Source organism: Periophthalmus magnuspinnatus, chromosome 21, assembly GCF_009829125.3.
Source record: "Periophthalmus magnuspinnatus isolate fPerMag1 chromosome 21, fPerMag1.2.pri, whole genome shotgun sequence".
Taxonomy (NCBI): domain Eukaryota; kingdom Metazoa; phylum Chordata; class Actinopteri; order Gobiiformes; family Gobiidae; genus Periophthalmus; species Periophthalmus magnuspinnatus.
In genome coordinates, this window is record NC_047146.1 from 4,035,205 (window position 1) to 4,056,797 (window position 21,593).

Here is a 21,593-nt window from a genome sequence, read left to right on the forward strand (position 1 = left end):
TGCTCTAAACCAGCACGGTACATGGTAAATGGTAAATGGACATGTTTTTTCTGTTGCATTCTTCCACGTTCTAGTCCAGGGGTGTCAAACACATTTTCACTGAGGGCCACATCAGCAAAATGACTGCTCTCAATGGGCCAGATCCAAAATAAATCCAACTACTTTTTTTTTTACTTGTTAATTAACTGTTTTTGTGTTTGTTATTTATTCAAGTAACAAATATTGCATATGAATTTGCTTAGATGTAAAATATACCTGTGTAACTGTGTTTGTCCTGGAAAAATGACATTTTAAGACCATCACACCTTTGAGTTTACCCTGTCGAGGGCCACATGAAATGATGTGGAGGGCCACATTTGACCCGTGGGCCTCGAGTTTGACACATGTGCTCTAGACTCTCAAGGCACTTTACATCGAGGAACCGCTCACACATTCATACACCAGTGTACACACACACTGGAATCACACCGCCAACCTGTGGGTCAGTGGATGTGACCGCTCTACCGATGATGTTTATGTCTAGAGCCTTCAGCGGACAAACACTCTACCAACTGAGCCGCTCTCTCATTTATGAAGTTAAGTTGTAGAAGTTCTAGCGCAGACGCCTGAGATGGTTGAATGTGACGTACAGGTTTTTGCCTTTGAGAGTGGGCGGAGAGACACCTCACTGCTATAAAAAAAAACGCTTTCCCCGTGTGATGACTTCAGAACATCAGACCATGGAAGCACCGAACGAGGCCGAGCTGTGTTTCCCAACGATCAACAACTCTTGCCGAAGGAGCCCACGCCCAGAGCTGGAGAGCACCGTCATCTACATCGTGTTATCTGCCATCACGGCCATGACTGTGGTCCTCAACCTGCTCGTCATCATCTCCATCTCACACTTCAGGCACAAATAACTGCTGACTTACGTTACATAGCATAGCACTATAGAAACGGTGAATGTTTGTATTTCGTTTGCAGAATGCAGCAGGTAAACAGACGTTAACCAGGACGAAACATGTGTGTATGTGCAGGTATTTATCACACTGAGGGGACTAAAATCTATATACATCATGAATTTGTGTTTTAATAGAAGTGATTATGATTAAGGTTTAGGATCAGTCTCCAGGGAACGAATGGAAGTCAATGTAATATCCCCCAAAAATCATGGAAACCCAGTGTGTGTAAGTGTGAGAGACTGAGTCAGAGTTTTTTTTCATTTATTTATTCATTTAGAAGAGATCCATCACACTAACCTTAAGATAAATGTTTTGGATGTTATTAAAACAGCTTTTCATATAAAACTGTATTTCTTTCATTTTCCAGGCAGCTCCACACCAGCACTAACCTCCTCCTCCTCTCTCTGGCCGTGACAGACTTCCTCGTTGGCTCAATCCAGATGCCCTTCCAGATCTTCTACTTTGGGGGCTGCTGGCTGCTCGGTGACCTCTCGTGCGTCGTCTGTTTCGTCAGCGGATACCTGGTGATCGGCGTCTCGTGCGGGAATATGATTCTTTTATCGGCCGATCGGTACATAGCCGTTTGCGACCCCTTACTGTACCACTCTAAAGTGACTATCAGACGTGTTCAAGCCTGCGTTTGTATCTGCTGGATTTCTGTTATTGTTCACGTCAGTTGGATCATGAGGGATTTTGTCAAACAGCCGGGCGTCTTTAACACGTGCGTTGGCGAGTGTGTGTTTGTGTTAGTACACCCAGAAGAAGGAATTGCTGACATAGTGATCAGTTTGGTGAGCCCTTTCACGATCATCACGGTGCTGTATTTGAAAGTGTTTACCGTTGCAGTGTCGCAGGCCCGTGCCCTGAGATCTCAAATCACCTCTCTGGGTCTGCAGCCTTCAGGGGCAAAGAAAATGGAGCTAAAAGCAGCCAAAACATTAGGGGTTCTGCTCATCGTTTTTATCATCTGTTGTAGTCCATATTATGCATTTACTCTCTCGGCTGAGACCCCTCACCTAGACCCTTTGTCTGGAGTTGTTGAGGTTTGGCTCATCTGCTTCAACTCCTGTATAAACCCCATAATCTACGCTTTTAGTTACCCCTGGTTTAGAAAGTCTATTAAACATATCGTAACACTTCAGATTTTCAAGCCCAACTCCAGGAATAGCAGGATACTTTAAGAATTATAAAATAAAATGTATATGTAAATGTGAAATAAATGTATTAAACCTAAAAAACAAGCCTGCACACTATGTTCTTATTTTAATTTGAAATGTTTCTGTATATAGTCGCTCCATAGACGCCCTCTGGATGTCCAAGCTGGATTTCTTTCTTTCTTTTTTTTTTCCTGGGTCCTGGGGCTTCTCATAATGGACCAGTGTGGATTAGATTTGTGATGTGCAGCAACACCTTCAGTTGTATCAGTTTGAATGTGATGTGGTGAGAGGTCAAAGGTCACGTTTCAAACTGAAGACCAGAGCACCAGGGCACATTTAGAAAACATATTGTGCAAAGGCCACATTTATGAGCATTTAACCAGAAAATGGTTAATATCATTATCATAATATTATGTGTTTGCTCAAAGTTGTATTTTGATTCATGCATTAATAATTATCAATAAATTACTATTATTATTATTATTAATAATAATAAAAGCAAACCACAAGTGTGAAGCACGGCCCTCACGGGCCTCACTCGGCCGACCCGGCGCTCCTGTGGGAGGCGCTGACGTGCTGCTTGCCTCTGTTTTATTGGGGCTGTGGGCTGCACTTGTCGTCAAACTCAGCCAAAAGACATTGGAAGTGCTGATGCAAATAATGCAAAAACATGGGTTTTTTCCAGGCATCGCCATGGCAACACTGTGCAAAATACAAACTTGGCCTCACAGACTTTTTCGACGGGGACGGCCTGAAGAATCACTGTGCTAAATTTCACATTCTTCATTGAAGGTAATAATTTCTTAATTTCCATACATTTCAAAGTCTTATAATGAGTTAAGAGCTCATTGTCTTACTTTCTAAATCAGCCTCCTGACTCTGCATCTACACTATTTCTGTCCATTTTAAAAAGCTTTGGTGACTAAAATTCATAATATTGTGTCAGTTATGGACTGTACCACCAAACTACATCACTTACAAGATGTGTGTCAGAAGGACCTGGGCATGATCATTACTGATATTCACTGGACAAAAGCTCCAGAGAATGAGCACTCCTCCTCTGTTTGTATTTGACTCAATCTTATTCAGTTTAAAGTGTTGCATAGACTGCATCTATCAAAACTCACACTGTCCTTTATGTGACACATGTAAACAGCAGTCAGCCTCATTAGCTCACATGTTTTGGAACTGTTCTAGTATTATATTTTACTGGAAAAGCCTATTTGATATTTTGTCCAAAACTCTTAAAAAAACACTGAAGTTGCTCCAATAGTTTCTCTTTGGAGTGAAGTCGGCAGCTGTCGAACTATCAAACCCTCAAGTCTGTGGTGCATTTTGTGATACTTTTAAATTTAATAAACTGGAAACAAAAAACACCCCCATCTCATTTGATCTTAATGAAACACGTCATGAAACATCTACAATTACAAAAAATAAGGTTTAACTCAACTGAACTGAACAGATAATATTGGATGAATCCTCTTGTTGTTCACTCTTCACTTTTTTGTTTTGTTTTATTTATTTTTTTATAACCTATTCTATATTGTATAATCTATATATTTGCTTGACTTATGGAAAAACACAGTAAGAGTGTGAAATATGAGAGCGTGATACTGGCTGATAGTGAGTTTCCTTCACTCTGATAAAATGTACCTTTGTGGTTCAATTCTCAGAACAGCAGCTCTGAGCTGCACACGCTTCAAAACATGTCAGATCTCAAACTGATTTCAACTGCAGACCATGTTCTGTAAAAATGTTAAATGGCCCCTGTTTTCATATTTATGACCAACTCAAGACGACATCACTGCTGCACATAATAGATAGTTAATACTTTTTGTCAGATCAGAGATCTGAAATTTGTCTTGCACATAAAACAGTGGCTCCGTTGCTTCACATTAACATCACACATGCGACACAGACACGATACAAACATTAATTCAAGTGACACACATTTACTCACTTTCTAGCACTTTGATAGCTATGGATTAAGCTCCTTGTTTATTTTAAGGATTGACTGATGAACAAAAGAATGCTTCAGCCTAACCTTATTAAATCGTGGAACACTGAACCGTCGCCCAGATGGAAGCATTGCATATTCACAGTTCAAAACATGGTTAGAGTCAGAAATGATGTTTCTTGCCAGTCGTATTGTGTTATTGTGATAGGCAGCCTCATACTGACCTTCTAATGGCTGACCCACAGTCTTAGAACAGATCTTGATCAGGTGTTTAAGTCCAGACTTTACTGATGTGGACAAGCAGCTGTACCACACAGCATTACAGTACTGCAGCACACTGAGGATAACAGCAGTATAGAACAGTAGGAGGATCTGACGAGTGGCTCCAAAAGATCGGAGGCGACGGAGAAAGTACAGAGTACAAAGTAATGCTCCTCATTAACGAGCGGACTAACCTTAACCCTAACGAGCAGACTTCAGAGCACACGGAGCACACGGCCCTCGTGCTACAGTCACACCACAAAAATATTATATTGTTAAACCTTTGGCCAATGGGCCGGATTTGGCCCGCGGGCCGCCTATTGATGACCCCTGTCATATCAGCTCTCCCTGAATAGAAACAGGCCACTGTGTGTGAGCACAGGCCTATTCTACACTACAGGACTCCAACTCCTGTTATAGTCCTGGTCTGGACCTGGTCTGGACTTGGTCTGGACCTGGTCTGGTCCTGGTCTGGACCTGGTCTGGACTTGGTCTGGACCTGGTCTGGTCCTGGTCTGGACCTGGTCTGGACCTGGTCTGGTCCTGGTCTGGACCTGGTCTGGTCCTGGTCTAGTTCTGGTCTGGTCCTGGTCTGGTCCTGGTCTGGTCCTGGTCTGGACCTGGTCTGGTCCTGGTCTGGACCTGGTCTGGTCCTGGTCTGGTCCTTGTCTGGTCCTGGTCTAGACCAGGTCTGGTCCTGGTCTGGACCTGGTCTGGACCTGGTCTGGTCCTGGTCTGGACCTGGTCTGGACCTGGTCTGGACCTGTTTTGGTCCTGGTCTGGACCTGTTTTGGTCCTGGTCTAGTCCTGGTCTGGTCCTGGTCTGGTCCTGGTCTGGTCCTGGTCTGGTCCTGGTCTGGACCTGGTCTGGACCTGGTCTGGTCCTGGTCTAGTCCTGGTCTAGTCCTGGTCTGGTCCTGGTCTGGTCCTGGTCTGGTCCTGGTCTGGTCCTGGTCTGGTCCTGGTCTGGACCTGGTCTGGACCTGGTCTGGTCCTGGTCTAGACCTGGTCTAGTCCTGGTCTGGACCTGGTCTGGTCCTGGTCTGGTCCTGGTCTGGTCCTGGTCTGATCCTGGTCTGGTTATTTTATGATCTATGTTATAATGTTCTTCTTCTCTCACACAGAAAACACTCTGTTCCACTCTGTGATGTCATGTGGTAAAACAGGAAGTGCTCTGCTGTGTTTTTAAACTTTCACTTGAATCATTTGGATCATTTCAGACCTGGATTTGTCGATCTCTACAGAACTAAAGGTAAAAGGAGCTGTTCACTTGACAACTACCACTTCATGACATCACAAGGTGGAACAGAGCATTTTGAGCTTTGGAGATGTAACAGACTAATAATAAAGTGTTACTCAAACATGTGTGAATGAAACAAAACACAACTCCAGGTCTGTTTTTGATGAAAAAACAACATCCTAACACGTCTTACAGCTCACATGAATCCATTTTGTGTAATATAGGACCTTTAATCACATCAGCAAATGGTCCAAACGCAGAGACTGACCGTGGGGGACATCTGGACACAGACACACTGGACATCGCTCCTCACTGGTTTAGTTTAGTCACAGTTTTAAAAAAGTGAACATTCAAACACATATTTGAATTATAAAAAACATCAGATTATGACGATGTTATTTAGTTTTACCAAGAAAACCCACAAACGATGAAGAGATAAGAATGTGTTTAAAACAGGAAACTCTTAAAGACACGTCTCAGTGCTGGTTTAGACCTGGTTCAGTCCTGGTTCAGTGCTGGTTCAGTCCTGGTTCAGTTCTGGTTCAGTCCTGGTTCAGTCCTGGTTCAGTCCTGGTTCAGTCCTGGTTCGTTCCTGGTTATGGCTCTGGGAGCACTGGTCCTGGTCTGGTTCGTCTACACTTTGGGTAAGTGAGACTTGTTTGTCTTTGATTTATTTCCAAAAATATAAAACGACATGAACAGTGTCATAAAGTGAAACATACGAGACATGAATGAAACGGAGGAGAAAGAGCCGTCTGCTTTTTCTCCACACGAAACTTTCACAGGAACTTAATATAAAACATGATGAACTTAATATAAAACATGATGAACTTACTATAAAACATTTCAAAGTTTTTCATTTCCAGTGAAATAAGTTTAAATTATCGTCTTATATTGAACAGTTTGTAAATGGACAAATACATGGACAGACATTAACGTTAAACATACAATTATTCAATTCTTACACCCTTTTTTACTTTAAACCTTTCTTTTGATTTAAAGATTTTGTTTCAGTTTTAAGTTTCTAAATTAATCGTTTGCAACCTTTTTAGTTAGTTCTAGTTTAAGTTTCTCTTATCTGTTTTATTGTTACGACGGAGTATAAGGATCAGTTAAATCAAATAAATTATGCAGGCGCTACAAGAATAAAGCATTTCGACATTAAAGACGTAATTTTAGAATAAACTCATAGTACTACGAGAATAACGTTGTATTTTTATTTGAGTACAGGCTGCTGTGCGTGAATGAGTGACCAGTGCGTTATGAAGAATTTGGAGCATTTTGTTCAGATAAAGCATTTTCTTCCAAATCTGTCTGGTTCCTCCGACTAAACAAACTCAAACTCTTGCAGTGTCCCTTCAAAGTACTTATACTGATGATAGTGCGGTGATGGTGGACTAAAAGACACAGTATTTCATCCTGCGTAAACCCCAGTTGAAAGTTTATCTGAACAAAATGCTCCAAATTCTCCATAAGACACAACGCACTGGTCACTCACTCACACACAGCAGCCTGTATTATCATAAAAATATGACTTTATTCTCGTAAAATTACGACCTTAATGTCGAAATGCTACGACTTTATTCTCGTAGCGCTCGCATAATTTATTTTATTTAAGTGACCCTCATACTCCATGTATACTGTCGAGTTAATTCTGTTTAATTTAAATCATCTTTAGTTCTTTTCTATTCTGTTCAAAATTACCCTTTAAGTCTAAACCATTTTGTTTTGTTGTTTACGACCAAGAATAACCATCATTGTAAAATTCCCTTTCACAACCGTTCGTTATGGTCAGACAAATAAAAAGGTAAAACTGTACAAAACTAAAATGAATTCAGCAAAAGGCTGAATCACTCTGTATTGCACAGAATAAAGTCTCTTTCTCCTACGTATTAATCCAGTGTCCGTTGTGCAGGAGTTTGGGTAAATCCTCCCAGTTCTGATGAAAACTGTGCAGTGTCCAGTAGAAAGCACAGGGTTCCTGGCGCATGCACAGCTCAGAAGGTCCGTGGGAGACTCTCCATCTTGTTTCACACACGTGGTTCCCAAAGTTCTTATTTAGCTGGATTCTTTCAAACCATACTTTAAAATCCTGTCATAGACAACATAAAATATGTGTAAGCTCTCACACAGCTACGTGAATTTCAAAATAAAAGTCTAAAGACAAATAAATTCACATATTTTTAACTTTGTAACATACTTTAGCATGAAATGAAGTATTATACACTTTTTAAATTAATTTGAACCATATCACAGATTTATTGACTTTTTAATCAAAGCATTTATTACTGTTTTTATCAACATTCTTTTACTTTGAAGATCACTATGTTAACCTGGGTTACAACTCCATAAATGAACTCCTTTCACTGTTTCGTTCCATATTCTTGGTTCTGAATCTATTTGAACACTTTTGTTCCTTTTTGGCTGGAGTAACTTGTTCTTATCTCAGTCTTTGAATGTTTACAGGTGATACATGGCACTTTGCTTTATACATGACTTTAGGATACTTAAATCAACAATATCATGACCTTAGTGTTTGACAAAGGGTTAGATGGCTCTCTATAAAGAGAGAGAGCCATTTCATGTGATACTTTTACTTGAGTATTTCTTTGCTCTGGTGTCTGTACTTTTACTTAATTAAAAGAAAGTACTTCTTCCACCACTGTTTATTTGTCAAAGTGTCTTTTGGCCTCACTCTGCAGCTACTTCAGTCTTAGGGGAACTGGCTCGTGTGTGTCTGAAACTGTCTCAGAACATGTGAAAATAAATGTACATTTATTTAATAAAAAAGTGTTTCTAAACTCAAACACAGCCTGATCAGACCAGGCCTGTTTCCTGTTTCCATCAGACGTATGAAACCAGCCTGTGGCTTTAATGAGCCCAACAGCCGCCATTTTGTGTGAAGCTCTGTGTCATGTGACCAACAACCGCCATTTTGTGACATGACTTTTGTGTGTGCAGGGCTCCTGGCAGAAGACAACAGCTCAGGTAAAGACACTCACACACCAGGATAACCACTCTGCCACAGTAACACAGGGAGAACATGCACACTCCACTCAGATCAACTAGTCATTTTAGTTTTAAAATGTTTGTATTAACCCGCTTTACATGATCCTGTTTTGTTTTGTTTTTTTCACTATTGTGTTTGTACATCAAGAAATATTAATAACAGACAAATGAGGCGTCTTCTTTCCCCGACGTCTCTCTCACTAGAGTTAGCAACAGGTTTGATTGACAGTGTTGCTAGGCGCCTGCTCCCTGCTAAACCAGTGGAGCAGCCTCACTAAAGATTGGCTCTTTGGTTGCTATGATACTCACAGTCGTAATTCCCAATATGGAACATGGCTCCAAATTGGCCCCTATAACTGCAGGCCTCGATGAGCTTCATTTGACTGGAGCTGGTGATGTGACATTTCTTTTTAATTTATGTGGATTTTTACACTGATGCTGAACTGACACAAGAATCAGAACAGAATCAGAGCGACACGAGCGAGAGACTTGTGCAGAAAAACAGATCATCATATGAACAGTAACAGATTCTTCGTTATTATTAATATTGTAGTCCAACATTTAGTTTAGATGTTCATAATTCCAAAGTGTAAACTCTCCCACTCTCAGTTTGAACCGTCTTAAACACATCTGAGCCTTGGTCTCACTTTTCTCTGTCATTAGTTTGTATAAAATGAGTTCTCACATTGGCTTCTGTCATAGAAATAAATAATAAAAGAGCCAGTCTTTTGAACGGCTCTTTGAAAAGAACAGATCCAAAAGATTCAGATCCCATGAAAGAGCCAAAAGTCCCATCACTAAGTGGAGCCAAACGCTGTGGGTGACGTCACACACATTTAGTCTATTTCTTTATACAGTCTGTGGTTTCTCTGCAAACAAATATATGATTTAAAAATGAGGAAATCCACAGGACTGTCCTCCTTCCATCTCCTGACAGTCTTTTCACGACAAAACTGAATCAAAACAGATCATTTTTAAAATCTCAGAGCCCCCTTGTGGCCTAAATTAGAGCCCCTGGAGGGCCTAGTTTGGCTCGTGGGCCCCACTTTGCCACAACTGCACTAAAGCTTTTGTTCAGGTGACAGAAGTGAAACTTTTGTTTTGCTCTGCCCCAGAAACAAAAGAAAGATATACTCAGGTAAAGGGGCGGGGCCTCACTGCTCAGGTAAAGGGGCGGGGCTTCACTGCTCAGGTAAAGGGGCGGGGCTCACTCTGTCTCTTGTCTGTTCAGAGCCGCTCAGGCTGGTGGGAGGGGCCAGTCGCTGTGCTGGGACTGTGGAGGTGAGACACAGAGGAGAGTGGAGACGGATGGGGCTCAATAGACACTGGTTCCTGGAGGACACAGCTGCTGTGTGCAGAGACCTGGACTGTGGCTCTGCTGTTTATGGAGAAGAGAGAGAGGATTTTCCACAGAGTCCAGTGTGGTGGGTCTTATCTTTCTGTGTGAAGAAGTCTGCAGTGAGACACTGTGTCTATGATTCATCCTCCTCTTCCTCCTCTTCCTCCTCTTCCTCGGGTCTGGAGGTGAAGTGTTCAGGTAAAAGTCTGATCTTACATTTTTATGTTCCTCAGATGTTTTTTTTTGTCTTATTCTTATTTATTTCTTTGTAAAGGGACAGCTCATATTAATGAACATTTAAAAATGTAAATATGTAAAGATTAAAGCCAACGTGGAACATTTCCATCTTCAGTCCCTCGACAGCTTGATGTAAAATAGTCGACAACAGAGAAAAGAACAACAACAATCACACAAAAGCAAATGTAACACACAACACACTCACTACACACACACAGTTTAGACTGGTGTCTGTCATGTTTACTGTGAAAACTACAGAGAGATTCACTTCTCACGTGTTTAGTAACAAGTGAACCAGGACTAAACCAGGACTAAACCAAGACTAAACCAGGACTAAACCAGGACTAAACCAGGACAAAAGAGGAGGACGTCTCTCAGATGAATGCAGCATGTGTCCTATTGGCTCAGAGCTGTGATGTCACAGCCCTGTGTGTGTCCTATTGGCTCAGAGCGGTGATGTCACAGCCCTGTGTGTGTCCTATTGGCTCAGAGCGGTGATGTCACACATGTGTGTCCACAGACTCGGTGCGTCTGGTCTCGGGGCCCAGTCTGTGCTCAGGATCAGTGCAGATCTGGGACCAGTCCTGGACCTGGGTCTGTGAAGGGGCCTTGGACCAGCAGGGGGCAGAGGTGCTGTGCAGGGAGCTGGGCTGTGGGGCTCCTTCTCTCCTCCAGGGGGCGCTCTCTCCTCTGGAGCAGACGTTCCACTGTGAGGGCCATGAGTCTGCTCTGATGGACTGTCCCCGCTCCGGCTCAGAGACCTGCTCCTCTGGAGCTGCTGTCAACCTCACCTGCTCAGGTAAAGGGGCGGGGCCTCACTGCTCAGGTAAAGGGGCGGGGCCTCACTGCTCAGGTAAAGGGGCGGGGCCTCACTGCTCAGGTAAAGGGGCGGGGCTCACTCTGTCTCTTGTCTGTTTAGAGCCGCTCAGGCTGGTGGGAGGGGCCAGTCGCTGTGCTGGGACTGTGGAGGTGAGACACAGAGGAGAGTGGAGACGGATGAAGCCCTATAGACACTGGGTCCGGGGGGACAAAACTGTTCTCTATGGACCCTGGGTCCTGGAGGACACAGCTGCTGTGTGCAGAGACCTGGACTGTGGCTCTGCTGTTTATGGAGAAAAGAGAGAGGATTTTCCACAGAGTCCAGTGTGGAGAATCTCATCTAACTGTGTGGAGAAGTCTGCAGTGAGAGACTGTGTCGATGATTCTTCCTCCTCTTCCTCCTTTTCCTCGGGTCTGGAGGTGAAGTGTTCAGGTAAAAGTCTGATCTTACATTTTTATGTTCCTCAGATGTTTTTTCTCGTCTTATTCTTATTTATTTATTTGTGAAGGAACTGCTCATATTAATGAACATTTTTCCTCAGATGTTTTTTTGTGTAGTTGCTCCAGAGGAGTGTCAGGTGTAAAATGTGTCACACACACTCCTCTGCGTCTCACACTCCTCTGCGTCACACACACTCCTCTGCGTCTCACACACTCCTCTGCGTCACACACACTCCTGTGCGTCACACTCCTCTTCACTGTCCAATCATCTCTCTCCACAGACTTACTGAATCGTCCGGTCATCTCTCTGTCTGTGTCTGACGGGGTTTCCGAGGCCCTGCCGCAGGGGGTCCGGGTGCTGCTGGGGTCAAAGTTCAGGGTCAAATGCTCTGTGGAGCCACAGTACCCGGGAGGCTCCTTCCAGCTCCTCTCTCCCACGGCGCCCCTCGGTCAGAACCACACCCTGCCCGCTGTCAATCACTCCGCACACTTCCTGTTCTCTGACACTGGCCCCGCCCACAAAGGAAACTACACCTGTGTTTACCACCTGCATGTGTTCAACCACAGCTTCTCCTCTCAGAGCCCCAGCCTCCAGCTCTCTCTGGGAGGTACGTCCAGCAACAGCCTCATGTGAGGGTCAAGGGTCACACAGGGTCATGTGAGGGTCATGGGGTCACACAAACTGATCCTGGTCTTGGTCTTGGTCCTGGTCTTGTCCTGGTCTTGGTCCTGGTCTGGACTGATCTGGGTCTTTTGTGTTGCAGCTTCAGACTCAGCCCTGATCATCAGAGTCCTGCTCATTCTACTGTTGAAGCTCCTCTACATCCTTCCAATGCTCTACTACTACTGCAAGGTACTGGACCTTTAGACCTGGTTTAGACCTGGCTTAGACCAGGTTAAGATCTAGTTTAGACCTGGCTTAGACCTGGTTTAGTTCTGATTTAGATCTGGTTTAGTCCTGGTTAAGGTTTAAGGTCTGGTTTAAATTCTGGTTTACACTTTGTTTTGTGACCTGTGGATGTTCTGTTTCCTGTTGTTTCAGGTCCGGGCCAGAGGGAGGCGCTAGAGAGAGGACCTCATAGGACCTTAGACTGGTTCAGATCCACATGAGACCTGGACTTAGACCGGTCCAGATCCACATGAGACCTGGACTTAGACCGGTCCAGATCCACGTGAGACCTGGACTTAGACCGGTCCAAATGTGAGCTCCTGGTGCTCAGGACATTTGTGTAAATACAGAGTGACTTCTGGGAAGTGAAAAGTGAGAATTCTTTTGCTTGTGTTTATTTTTGTATAGGACACTTTAGCAGATTTTTGATAAACTTTTTGAATCCTCATCCTTTTGTGAATTTAAACTTGTCCTGAGTTGCTCTGTACTTTGGTTAAACCGGCCTGGTACGTGTGTGTTCTATACAGATATTACATATACATGTGTCCATATTATCCTTATAACTCCATGAATAAGAATAACTCCAATGTTTATTAAATGTGTAGTAAACGTCTGTATCACACAAACCTGTGGATTTTCAAAATAAATGAGTTGTAAAACAAATAAAACATTTAAATATGGCATTTGAACTTCTGTGTGTGTCGTTGCTTCAGCAGCAGGGGGCATAAAGGCTAAACAGATTTTTTTTTTTTTAAAGATAACTCTCTTAAATACTGTGATTATGTGACTTTTTCATGTTTATTTATTTTATAATCTTGTTCTAATGTTTTATGTAATTTGAAAACTCAAGTGAAGAAATATTGAACAATTATAATATTTCCTTTTAGGTAAAAAATGTTATAAATATGTCATCTACATTCCCTGGGAGTGAGATGCTAACTGTAAGCACTGCTCTGTCTGAGGCTTGTTTAGACTTTAATCTGAACTTTGTTTTAACACAATCTGACAATAAAGAACTGACTTATCTGAACTACAACAGATGAGCAGATCTGTGCTGTTAAACAGGTCCCTCTCAAATAACATCACAGTCACAAGCTAGCTAGCATTAGCCAAAAGTTTATCAGTTAGTCACAAGCTAGCTAGCATTAGCCAGCAGTTTATCAGTTAGTCACAAGCTAGCTAGCATTAGCCAACAGGACTTGCCCATGTGGGTAATGACATTGACACCTGGAGGGGTGTGATTGGGAAGAATGGCCTCCCTGATCTGAACCCAAGTGTTGTTTTGTTATTGGACTTCTGTGCTAGTCACAGTTGAGCTGTCAACCAATCACCACCTGGTCGTGAGTTGGATCCACTGGCGGAGGAGGAAGACAGACAAGCCTGGCAGGCCCAAGCGTATCGTCAAGGTCCGCTGGGATAATCTGGCAGAGCCGTCTGTCAGGGACTTCAATTGACACCTCCGGGAGATTTTCTCCCTGATCCCGGGGGAGGATGGAGACATGGACTCCGAGTGGGCCATGTTCTCCACCTCTATTGTCAATGCAGCTGGTCGTAAGGTCTGTGGTGTTTCTCATGGTAGCAACCCTTGAACCTGGTGGAGGACACCAGAAGTAAGGGATGCCGTCAGGCTGAAGAAGGACTCGGGCCTTGTTGACTCGTGGGACTCCTGAGATAGCTGGTTTGTGCGGTTGCAGAGGCAAAATGTCGGGGTTGGGAAGAGTTCGGGGAGGCCATGGAGGAGGACTACCGAACAGCCTCAAAGAGATTTTGGCAAACTGTCCGACGCTTCAGGAGGGGGAAGCAGTGCTTCACCAACACTGTTTACAGTGCGGGTGAACAGCAGCTGAACTCAACTGGGGATGTCGAACGGTGGAAGGAATACTTTGAGGATCTCCTCAATCCCACTGTCCCATCTTCTGAGGAGGAAGCAGAGACTGGGGACTCGTCCATCACCCTGGCTGAAGTCACTCAGGTGGTTGGCAAGCTCCTCGGTGGCAAGGCTCCGGGGGTCAACGAGATCCGTCGTGAGTACCTCAAATTTCTGGATGTTGTGGGGCTGTCTTGGCTGACACATCTCTGCAACATCGCGTGGCGGTCAGGGACAGTGCCACTGGATTGGCAGACCAAGGTGGTCCCTCTGTATAAGAAGGGGGGCCGGAGGGTGTGTTCCAATTACAGAGGAACTACAATCCTCAGCCTTCCCGGTAAGGTCTATTCCAGGGTACTGGAGAGGAGAATTCGACCAATAGTCCACCCTCAGATTCCTTGTCCTTCATGTGTCGATTTCAGGGCTGTGGTTGGGAACACGAGGAACAGGTTGAGTTCTTCTGAGTCACATGAAAAGACGTGAATGCTGAATTTTTCTGAAGTTTTCCTCCAGTGACATTGAAACAGAAGAATAGATTTAATGATGTAGGTCTGATTCAGTCCAAGAGAAGACCATTTGTCCTCCAGCTCAAGAGAAGACCATGTGTCCTCCTGCTCAAGAGAAGACATGTGTCCTCCTGCTCAAGAGAAGACCATGTGTCCTCCTGCTCAAGAGAAGACCATGTGTCCTCCTGCTCAAGAGAAGACCATGTGTCCTCCTGCTCAAGAGAAGACACGTGTCCTCCTGCTCAAGAGAAGACCATGTGTCCTCCTGCTCAAGAGAAGACCATGTGTCCTCCAGCTCAAGAGAAGACCATGTGTCCTCCAGCTCAAGAGAAGACCATGTGTCCTCCTGCTCAGGAGGTGTTTTTGGTTCAGGGCTAGATGGAAAGTTCTCTCCTGCTTCAGATGTTGTCAGGTTACACGTCTTGTAGTTAATGGAAAACAGTCTCTAAATGATAACACCTGTTTTCACACAAACCAGTTTTGAAAACTAAAATTAAATTTGTAATTTCCCCTTTGACACATTTATATATCTATATATACATGTGTCAGTTGTGGCTTAGTTGTCTTCTGCTGCAAGAGAACAGTTAAATTGCTGTTCTGAAAGAAACATTTTGTGAAGCCCAAAACTGTTATTGGTGTAAGTTGTTAGTAGTTAGTGTTGTTAGTAGTTAGTGTTGTTAGTTGTTAGTGTTGTTAGTTGTTAGTGTTGTTAGTTGTTAGTTTTTTTAGTTGTTAGTGTTGTTAGTTGTAGTGTTGTTAGTTGTTAGTGTTGTTAGTTGTTAGTTTTGTTAGTTGTTAGTTGTAAGTTGTTAGCTGTTAGTTTTAGTTTTGTTAGTTGTTAGTTGTTAGTGTTGTTAGTTGTTAGTTTTGTTAGTTGTTAGTTGTTAGTGTTGTTAGTTGTTAGTTTTGTTAGTTGTTAGTTGTTAGTGTTGTTAGTTGTTAGTTTTGTTACTTGTTAGCTGTTAGTTGTTAGTGTAGTTAGTTGTTAGTTTTGTTAGTTGTTAGTGTTGTTAGTTGTTAGTGTTGCTAGTTGTTAGTGTTGTTAGTTGTTAGTGTTGTTAGTTGTTAGTGTTGTTAGCTGTTAGTTGTAGTTTTGTTAGTTGTTAGTGTTGTTAGTTTTGTTAGTTGTTAGTGTTGTTAGTTGTTAGTGTTTTAGTTGTTAGTTTTGTTAGTTTTGTTAGTTGTTAGTTGTTAGTGTTGTTAGTTGTTAGTTGTAGTTTTGTTAGTTGTTAGTGTTGTTAGTTGTTAGTTTTGTTAGTTTTGTTAGTTGTTAGTGTTGTTAGTTTTGTTAGTTGTTAGTGTTGTTAGTTGTTAGTGTTTTTAGTTGTTAGTTTTGTTAGTTGTTAGTGTTGTTAGTTGTTAGTTTTGTTAGTTGTTAGTTGTTTGTGTTTTTAGTTGTTAGTTGTTAGTTTTGTTAGTTGTTAGTTGTAGTTTTGTTAGTTGTTAGTGTTGTTAGTTGTTAGTTTTGTTAGTTGTTAGTTTTGTTAGTTGTTAGTGTTGTTAGTTTTGTTAGTTGTTAGTGTTGTTAATTGTTAGTGTTTTTAGTTGTTAGTTTTGTTAGTTGTTAGTGTTGTTAGTTGTTAGTTTTGTTAGTTGTTAGTTGTTTGTGTTTTTAGTTGTTGTTAGTTTTGTTAGTTGTTAGTGTTGTTTGTTGTTAGTGTTGTTAGTTGTTAGTGTTGTTAGTTGTTAGTTGTTAGTTTTTAGTTTTGTTAGTTGTTAGTGTTGTTAGTTGTTAGTGTTGTTAGTTGTTAGTGTTGTTAGTTGTTAGTGTTGTTAGTTGTTAGTGTTGTTAGTTGTTAGTTGTAAGTTGTAAGTTGTTAGTTGTAAGTTGTTAGTTGTAAGTTGTAAGTTGTTAGTGTGTGATTATTTCATAGGATCATGTAAAGAAAAAGAAGAGAAATTATGCAGCATCCACATCTCCTGTAAAAAACCCAAAAAAACAAAAACAAAATCGCAGGCGCTTAGTCGTCAAGGATGGTCAAGTCAGTCAAGTCCAGTGTTGGGCATCTTACTTCAAAAATGTAATTAGTTATAGTTACAAGTTACTAGGCAAAGTAACTATGCCGTTACTTATTATGTTAAAACAATAAAAACACAACAGATATGAACCTTTAACATTGATTTCACTTTAACAGATTGCAATTATATTGTATTTGTTTACAAGTAAATTATAGAATGTATCAAAAATTAAAAAATATATATATAAAAATTCATTTCAAGTGCAGTTTCACACAACTGTACTTCAAATATTTTCTTCGTTAAAATAAACAATAACAAAGTGCTTTCAGTAAAATATTGAAAAAATTCATTACCATGTTTTGCAAAACTAAGGCATTCAAATGTAAACCTGAAATAAAATAATACAAAACCTTTAAGCTTCTCTGATCAGACACTGTAATTCTCTGTCCAGTATTCAAATATTAATCACTCTTATTTCAACATAAACTGAACTTTATCCAACTCTTGAACATTCATTAAAAGATTCACACAATCCTGACTAACACTTATCTATTCCTTTATTTATTGATCTATCCATCCTCACGATTGAACTGGACTAAAACAAGACTAAAACTGGACTAAAACAGGACTAAAGCAGGACTAAAACAGGACTAAAACACGACTAAAACAAGACTAAAACAAGACTAAAACTGGACTAAAACAGGACTAAAACAGGACTAAAACAGGACTAAAATTGGACTGGATCAGGACTAAAACAGGACTGGATTAGGACTAAAACAGGACTGGATCAAGACTGGATCAGGACTGGATTAGGACTAAAACAGGACTGGATCAAGACTGGATCAGGACAGGATGAGGACTAAAACAGGACTGGATCAAGACTGGTTCAGGACTGCATCAGGACTAAAACAGGACTGGATCAGGATTTCAGACGACACTCTGGAATCTTTCTAGTTTTACCTGAGCTGGAGACAAGTGGAGCTGTCAGGTGGAGCTGTCAGGTAAAACATAAGATTAATATGACGGGTTTATGGAGCTGATCCCAAACAAATAATGAGAAGGTTCAGTGTTTGTGGATCATAAATTTGGAGATTTCTTTAAAAAAAAACAAAAACGTGAATCTCCCAAACAGGAATTTTACCGCCAACCTGACCGCTCAACTGTGTTTATGTAGAGAACCTTCAGATCAGTGGACAAATACTCTTGTCGTAACGGCTTGTGCCGGTGCGGACCAATGAGTGCAGACTCAGGGCAAGTTGACAGTGTTTATTTACAGAATAGTGAATTTCAGTCTTTAACAGTTCATTCAAACACACACGAGGAACCAGGGAGCGGGAGGCAGGCCAGGTGGGCGGAGTGCAGGTCGGGGACGGGAAAGCCAGGACCGGAGTGAAGACACTGAAGACGAGACTGGGACAGGTGGGGCCGGCGTAGTCCAGAGAGCGGGACCCAGGGCAGGAGGCAGGCAGCAAGCCGGAGACCAAGACAGGACAGGTGGCAAGACAGAGGGATGACTGTACCGGAGCTGGAGCGCAGAGGCAGGAGCAGGAACGAGCGAGGACAGGAATCTGGAAGGTGGCAAAAAATCCAATAAGAGCATGCAGACGGGCAACAAAGATGCAATGAGCTGGAGCATTCACGTTTACATGCGGATGGTCTGGCTCGGAGTGTATTCTGCCAAGCCCTCATATAGTCGGCAGCAGGTGACGATAATTGTGCTGATGCGCTCCAGGTGCATCGCTGGTCCGGACTGGTTTGATCTGGGACACGTGGAAGGTTGGATGGATCTGGAGAGACGGGGGCAACTGGAGACGCACCACGAACGGATTTATGACTTTTATAAGTTTAAATGGCCCCAGGAAGCGGGGGGACAACTTGCGGGAGTCAGTCTTCAGCAGGATGGTCTTTGAAGAGAGCCAAACCATTTGGCCAGGTTGGTATGCGGGCGCCGGGACGCGGTGGCGATCGGCCGCTGCCTTGGTGCACGCCCCGGCCCGAAGGAGGGCCGCCCTGGTCTTGCTCCAGACCCGGCGGCAGTGCTGGAGGTGACGCTGGACGAATGGGACGGCAGTCCTTCTCCTCTGTGGGGAAGAGCGGAGGCCGGTATCCCAGGGACGCTGGGAAAGGAGACATCCCGGTGGCTGAGCTCACAAGGGAATTATGAGCGTATTCTATCCAGGGTAGGTGAGAACTCCAGGTTGCGGGATTTGCGGAGACTGTGCATCGTAGTGCTGATTCTAGGTCCTGGTTGGTCCGCTCCGTCTGCCCATTTGACTGCGGGTGAAAGCCGGACGTGAGACTGACCGTGGCTCCTAAACCGTCGCAGAAGGCCCGCCACACCTGGGACGTGAATTGAGTTCTTCTGTCGGATATCCACTGGGATGCCGTGTAGGCGGAAGACATGGTTAGTGAGCTGGTCGGCGGTCTCCTTGGCAGTTGGGAGCTTGGGCAGGGCTATATAGTGGGCGGCCTTGGAGAAGCGGTCCACCACTGTGAGGATTACCGTGTTCCCCTGAGAGGGAGGTAGTCCCGTCACAAAGTCCACTGCGATATGGGACCAAGGCCGCCGAGGAACTGTGAGGGGATACAAGAGACCAGAAGGGGGTGAATGGGAGGCCTTGGCCCGAGCACATACCTGGCAGGCTGAGACAAAGGCCCGGGTGTCCGTGTCCATAGTGGGCCACCAGAAGTGTCTCTTGAGCAGGGAGAGAGAGCGACTCGCACCGGGATGGCAGGCGAACCTGGAGGCGTTGATCCACTGGAGCACCTGGGATCGAACAGAATCGGGGACAAACAATTTACCAGGTGGGCCGTTACCTGGGTCTGGATCGTTGGCCTGGGCCTCTCGGATGGTGTCCTCGATCTCCCAGTGGACCGCGGCGACAACACATGAGGGGGAAATGATCGTCTCCGCAGGGCCAGGGCTGTCCTCCAGGGTGAACTGAAGTTTCGAGATCCGGGACGGTAGGTCAGGAGGAAATTGAAGCGGCTGAAGAACAGGGACCAACGAGCCTGACGGGAGTTGAGTCGCTTGGCGGACGGGATATATTCCAAATTCTTATGGTCTGTCCAAACTACAAACGGCTGCTCCGCTCCCTCCAGCCAATGGCGCCACTCCTCTAAGGCGAGTTTGACGGCCAGGAGTTCCCGGTCCCCCACGTCATAGTTGGCCTCGGCTGAGGACAACCGACGGGAGAAGAAGGCGCAGGGGCAGAGGCAATTGTGGGGTTCAAATCTCTGAGACAGCACGGCCCCCACTCCCGAGTCGGAGGCGTCTACTTTCACAATGAATTGGCGCAGGGGGTCGGGCTGGTGCAGGATGGGAGCGGAGGTAAACAACTTCTTGAGTTTCTCGAAGGCTGATTGCGCCTCGGGGGACCAGGAAAACTGCAATGAAGGAGAGGTAAGTTTAGTAAGGGGCGAGATAACCCTACTAAAATCCCGTATAAACCGTCTATAAAAATTGGCGAAGCCGATGAATCTCTGGAGCTGTTTGCGATTGGTCGGGACGGGCCAATCCGTGATGGCCTGGATCTTCTCCGCATTGGCTTTCACTTGGCCCCGCCCCACAATGAAGCCCAAAAAACTTACCTCCTCTGCATGAAACTCTCATTTCTCAGCTTTGACGAGCAGCTTATTTTCTAGGAGGCGCTGAAGAACCTGGCGTACATGACAGCGATGCTCCTGAGGGAACTGAGAAAAAATCAAAATGTCATCCAGGTACACGAAGACAAAGCGGTTCAAAAAATTATGAAGCACATCATTTATTAGGGCTTGGAACACAGCAGGGGTGTTGGTAAGGCCAAAGGGCATGACCAAATATTCAAAGTGGCCAAGAGGGGTCTTAAAAGCCGTCTTCCACTCGTCCCCCTCCCTTATGCGCACCAGGTGGTATGCGTTTCGCAGATCCAATTTCGAAAAAATGGTGGCTCCGTGGAGGGGCGTGAAGGCGGAGTCCAGTAGGGGAAGCGGGTATTTGTTCTTGACAGTGATATTGTTCAAGCCCTGGTAATCGATGCAGGGCTGCAGGGACTTATCCTTTTTGGCCACGAAGAAGAAGCCCGCCCCCACCGGGGAAGTAGGACGGATAATTCCAGCGGTCAGGGACCCACGGATATACTCCTCCGTGGACTCTCGTTCAGGTCTCGACAGGTTATACAGTCGACTAAATGGTAATGGGGCACCCGGCAGGAGGTCTATGGCACAGTCATACGGGCTGTGTGGAGGTAAGGAAAGCACCTTACTCTTACTAAAAACTTCCCCAAGGTCGTGATACTCCGCCGGAACTGAAAACAGATTGGGAACGTCCTGGGACGGGCCGATGATGGGACCCCCCATCATCCCCGGCGGGAGGTAGGGAAGACTGGAGACACTTGGTGTGGCACTCGGGACTCCACCCCGAAACTCCACCCCAGGACCAATCAAAGACGGGGTTATGAGTTCTTAACCAGGGGTAGCCTAAAACTAGCGGAGAGGCGGAGGAAGACAGAACATGAAACCGCCGGGTCTCACAGTGGTTGCCGGACAAAACCACGGTGACGGGTTCCGTGACGTGCGCCATGCGGCCCAGAAAACGTCCATTGAGTCCCTGGGCATTTAGGGGGCGTTCGCGGGGTTCCAGTCGTACGCCGAGCTGCTCCGCGACTTGGGCGTTGATAAAGTCCTTCTCGGCCCCGGAATCGACAAGAGCTGAAACAGGTAAAGTCTCTGAACGTACACACAGGTTGGCACTGAGCCGCAGTCTATTGTTTGTATCCGGGATGTGAGACTCACCCACCAGTACTCCCAGCGCTACTGGTGGGCGCCGCCTTTTGGCCGAGCCGGACAAGTGGCCACAAAATGCCCGCGCTTGCCACAGTAGAGGCAGGCTCCGGCCAGGCAACGCCTCCACTGACGCTCCTCAGCCGAAACGAGGGTCCTGTCGATCTGGGAGGTGGCGGGGCAGCGCGTAGCTCCGGCGAGACCGGTGAT

General features: G+C 44.6%; 2 protein-coding genes across 2 annotated transcripts; both read left to right on the forward strand.

The window, feature by feature from the left end:
* Positions 1 to 698: 698 nt before the first annotated feature.
* Positions 699 to 2,137, forward strand: LOC117389473 (trace amine-associated receptor 4-like). The gene is made up of 2 exons (XM_033987156.2): positions 699 to 889; positions 1,309 to 2,137. The coding sequence occupies exons 1-2, from the start codon at positions 699 to 701 to the stop codon at positions 2,120 to 2,122; spliced, it is 1,005 nt and encodes a 334-aa protein (XP_033843047.1). The 3' UTR covers positions 2,123 to 2,137.
* Positions 2,138 to 9,873: 7,736 nt separating this feature from the next.
* On the forward strand, positions 9,874 to 12,467 carry LOC129457308 (CD5 antigen-like). The gene is made up of 6 exons (XM_055230714.1): positions 9,874 to 10,102; positions 10,662 to 10,940; positions 11,061 to 11,215; positions 11,748 to 12,009; positions 12,166 to 12,254; positions 12,444 to 12,467. Exons 1-6 carry the CDS (start codon positions 9,874 to 9,876, stop codon positions 12,465 to 12,467), a joined length of 1,038 nt encoding a protein of 345 aa, XP_055086689.1.
* The last annotated feature ends 9,126 nt before the right edge of the window (positions 12,468 to 21,593 follow it).

Excerpts from the sequence above, each read along its gene's own strand:
- LOC117389473 (XM_033987156.2), top strand. The coding sequence starts at position 699 with ATGACTTCAGAACATCAGACCATGGAAGCACCGAACGAGGCCGAGCTG. Across the intron at positions 890-1,308 it reads ATCTCCATCTCACACTTCAG|GCAGCTCCACACCAGCACTA; the intron begins GCACAAATAACT and ends TTCATTTTCCAG.
- LOC129457308 (XM_055230714.1), top strand. The coding sequence starts at position 9,874 with ATGGGGCTCAATAGACACTGGTTCCTGGAGGACACAGCTGCTGTGTGC. Across the intron at positions 10,941-11,060 it reads TGTCAACCTCACCTGCTCAG|AGCCGCTCAGGCTGGTGGGA; the intron begins GTAAAGGGGCGG and ends TTGTCTGTTTAG. Across the intron at positions 12,010-12,165 it reads CCTCCAGCTCTCTCTGGGAG|CTTCAGACTCAGCCCTGATC; the intron begins GTACGTCCAGCA and ends TTTGTGTTGCAG.